The 2,660-nt window shown below is 51.4% G+C and overlaps 1 protein-coding gene across 1 annotated transcript in view; it reads right to left on the bottom strand.

The window, feature by feature from the left end:
• Window positions 1–1,742: 1,742 nt before the first annotated feature.
• LOC143292153 (epidermal growth factor receptor-like) overlaps window positions 1,743–2,660 on the bottom strand; it is a 17,701-nt gene continuing 16,783 nt past the window's right edge. Inside the window, exon 7 of the mRNA XM_076602340.1 lies at window positions 1,743–1,984. Coding sequence (XP_076458455.1) covers window positions 1,895–1,984 — 90 coding nt within the window. The 3' untranslated portion in view covers window positions 1,743–1,894. The remainder of the gene's footprint in view (window positions 1,985–2,660) is intronic.

Raw genomic sequence — 2,660 nt, 5'->3', positions numbered from 1 at the left:
TGTCTCCATGACCAGTCCCCTCACTGTGTCTGTCTCCATGACCACTCCCCTCACTGTGTCTGTCTCCATGACCACTCCCCTCACTGTGTCTGTCTGTCTCCATGACCACTCCCCTCACTGTGTCTGTCTGTCTCCATGACCACTCCCCTCACTGTGTCTGTCTGTCTCCATGACCAGTCCCCTCACTGTGTCTGTCTGTCTCCATGACCACTCCCGTCACTGTGTCTGTCTGTCTCCATGACCACTCCCCTCATTGTGTCTGTCTGTCTCCATGACCACTCCCCTCACTGTGTCTGTCTGTCTCCATGACCAGTCCCCTCACTGTGTCTGTCTGTCTCCATGACCACTCCCCTCACTGTGTCTGTCTGTCTCCATGACCACTCCCCTCATTGTGTCTGTCTGTCTCCATGACCAGTCCCCTCACTGTGTCTGTCTGTCTCCATGACCACTCCCCTCACTGTGTCTGTCTGTCTCCATGACCACTCCCCTCACTGTGTCTGTCTGTCTCCATGACCACTCCCCTCACTGTGTCTGTCTGTCTCCATGACCAGTCCCCTCACTGTGTCTGTCTGTCTCCATGACCACTCCCCTCACTGTGTCTTTCTGTCTCCATGACCACTCCCCTCATTGTGTGTGTGTGTGTGTGTGTGTGTGTGTGTGTGTGTGTGTGTGTGTGATGTAAAGCAACAAAACAAACAATATTTTTTTAATTTTCACTATTTTTATTATCATTATTATAATTCAGCATTCTAAAATACACAGATACACGAACTCAATTCAGTATGTGGATGATGATAACTTGGCAATACATGAAGGCGTGATGGCACATTGGCCTATTTGTCCATGCAGGTCACACACTGATAGTCATATCATGACAAATACCATAAAACAAGTACAATAGCATAAGGCATATCACACAACTGTGTGGTCTCCACTGTACAGCTGAATAACATACTTTTATGAACATTTACAAAACTAAAGTGCACCCCTAGTCAGAGATTTACATATGTACACTTGCTCATGCACATGTGTTCGTACTTTCTTACTCACCTGGCACTCACAGACACACAAACATGTAGACATAACTCTCCCTCATCATCGTCTGTTCACACACACACACACACACACACACACACACAGATACACACACACACACACACACACACACATCACAAGCACAGCACCGCCATGACAACTAACACCAACATTAAATAAAAATGTTGTAACAATCAACATACAAAATGATATATATATATATAACCCAAAGAGTCACTTTCTTAAAACACATATCAAAACAGAAGAAGAGCACCTCATTGCCGTAAACTATGGCATTAAAATCCTGTATGTGAAGAAAACCCTACTGACCCAGTGTTCTTTCAGAGAACTTCCGATCTCACAACCTGACTATTTACACACCAACACTGGCAACGGGTTATGGCCCTTGCTTGTCTCCCCACAGTCCAGCAGTGTCCGTGCAGATGTGTGTTTGTGGAGGTGGGGCGGGGGGGGGGGGGTGGGGGGAGAGAAAGAGGGTAGGGGGAGAGAGAGAGAGAGAGAGGGGAGGGGGGGGGGGGGGGCGGAGAGAAAGAGGGTAGGGGGAGAGAGAGAGAGAGAGAGAGCGGGGGGGGGGGGCGGAGAGAAAGAGGGTAGGGGGGAGAGAGAGAGAGAGGGGGGGGGAGAGAAAGAGGGTAGGGGGAGAGAGAGAGAGAGAGAGAGGGGGGGCGGAGAGAAAGAGGGTAGGGGGAGAGAGAGAGAGAGGGGGGGGAGAGAAAGAGGGTAGGGGGAGAGAGAGAGAGAAGGGGGGGGGGGGGGCGGAGAGAAAGAGGGTAGGGGGAGAGAAAGAGGGAGGGGTGAGGGAGGGAGGGAGAGAGAGGGTGGGGGAGAGGGAGAGGTCCTAGAATCGAACACAGGTCTGCAGCTTGGGGTAGGTCTTGGCAGGACAGTAGCCGACACACTGGTCATCCAGCATGTAGTCCTTGCACACCTGGAGCACAACATGGACAGTCCTTGCACACCTGGAGCACAACATAGACAGTCCTTGCACACCTGGAGCACAACATAGACAGTCCTTGCACACCTGGAGCACAACATGGAGCACAACATGGACAGTCCTTGCACACCTGGAGCACAACATGGAGCACAACATGGACAGTCCTTGCACACCTGGAGCACAACACAGACAGTCCTTGCACACCTGGAGCACAACACAGACAGTCCTTGCACACCTGGAGCACAACACAGACAGTCCTTGCACACCTGGAGCACAACACAGACAGTCCTTGCACACCTGGAGCACAACACAGACAGTCCTTGCACACCTGGAGCACAACATAGACAGTCCTTGCACACCTGGAGCACAACACAGACAGTCCTTGCACACCTGGAGCACAACATAGACAGTCCTTGCACACCTGGAGCACAACATAGACAGTCCTTGCACACCTGGAGCACAACATAGACAGTCCTTGCACACCTGGAGCACAACATGGAGCACAACATGGACAGTCCTTGCACCCTGGAGCACAACATAGACAGTCCTTGCACACCTGGAGCACAACATGGACAGTCCTTGCACACCTGGAGCACAACATAGACAGTCCTTGCACACCTGGAGCACAACACAGACAGTCCTTGCACACCTGGAGCACAACACAGACAGT

Source organism: Babylonia areolata, chromosome 18 (assembly GCF_041734735.1).
Source record: "Babylonia areolata isolate BAREFJ2019XMU chromosome 18, ASM4173473v1, whole genome shotgun sequence".
In the NCBI taxonomy this organism is placed as follows: Eukaryota; Metazoa; Mollusca; class Gastropoda; order Neogastropoda; family Buccinidae; genus Babylonia; species Babylonia areolata.
The sequence above is the reverse complement of the archived record's forward strand: the minus strand, read 5'-3'. Positions and strand labels throughout refer to the sequence as shown.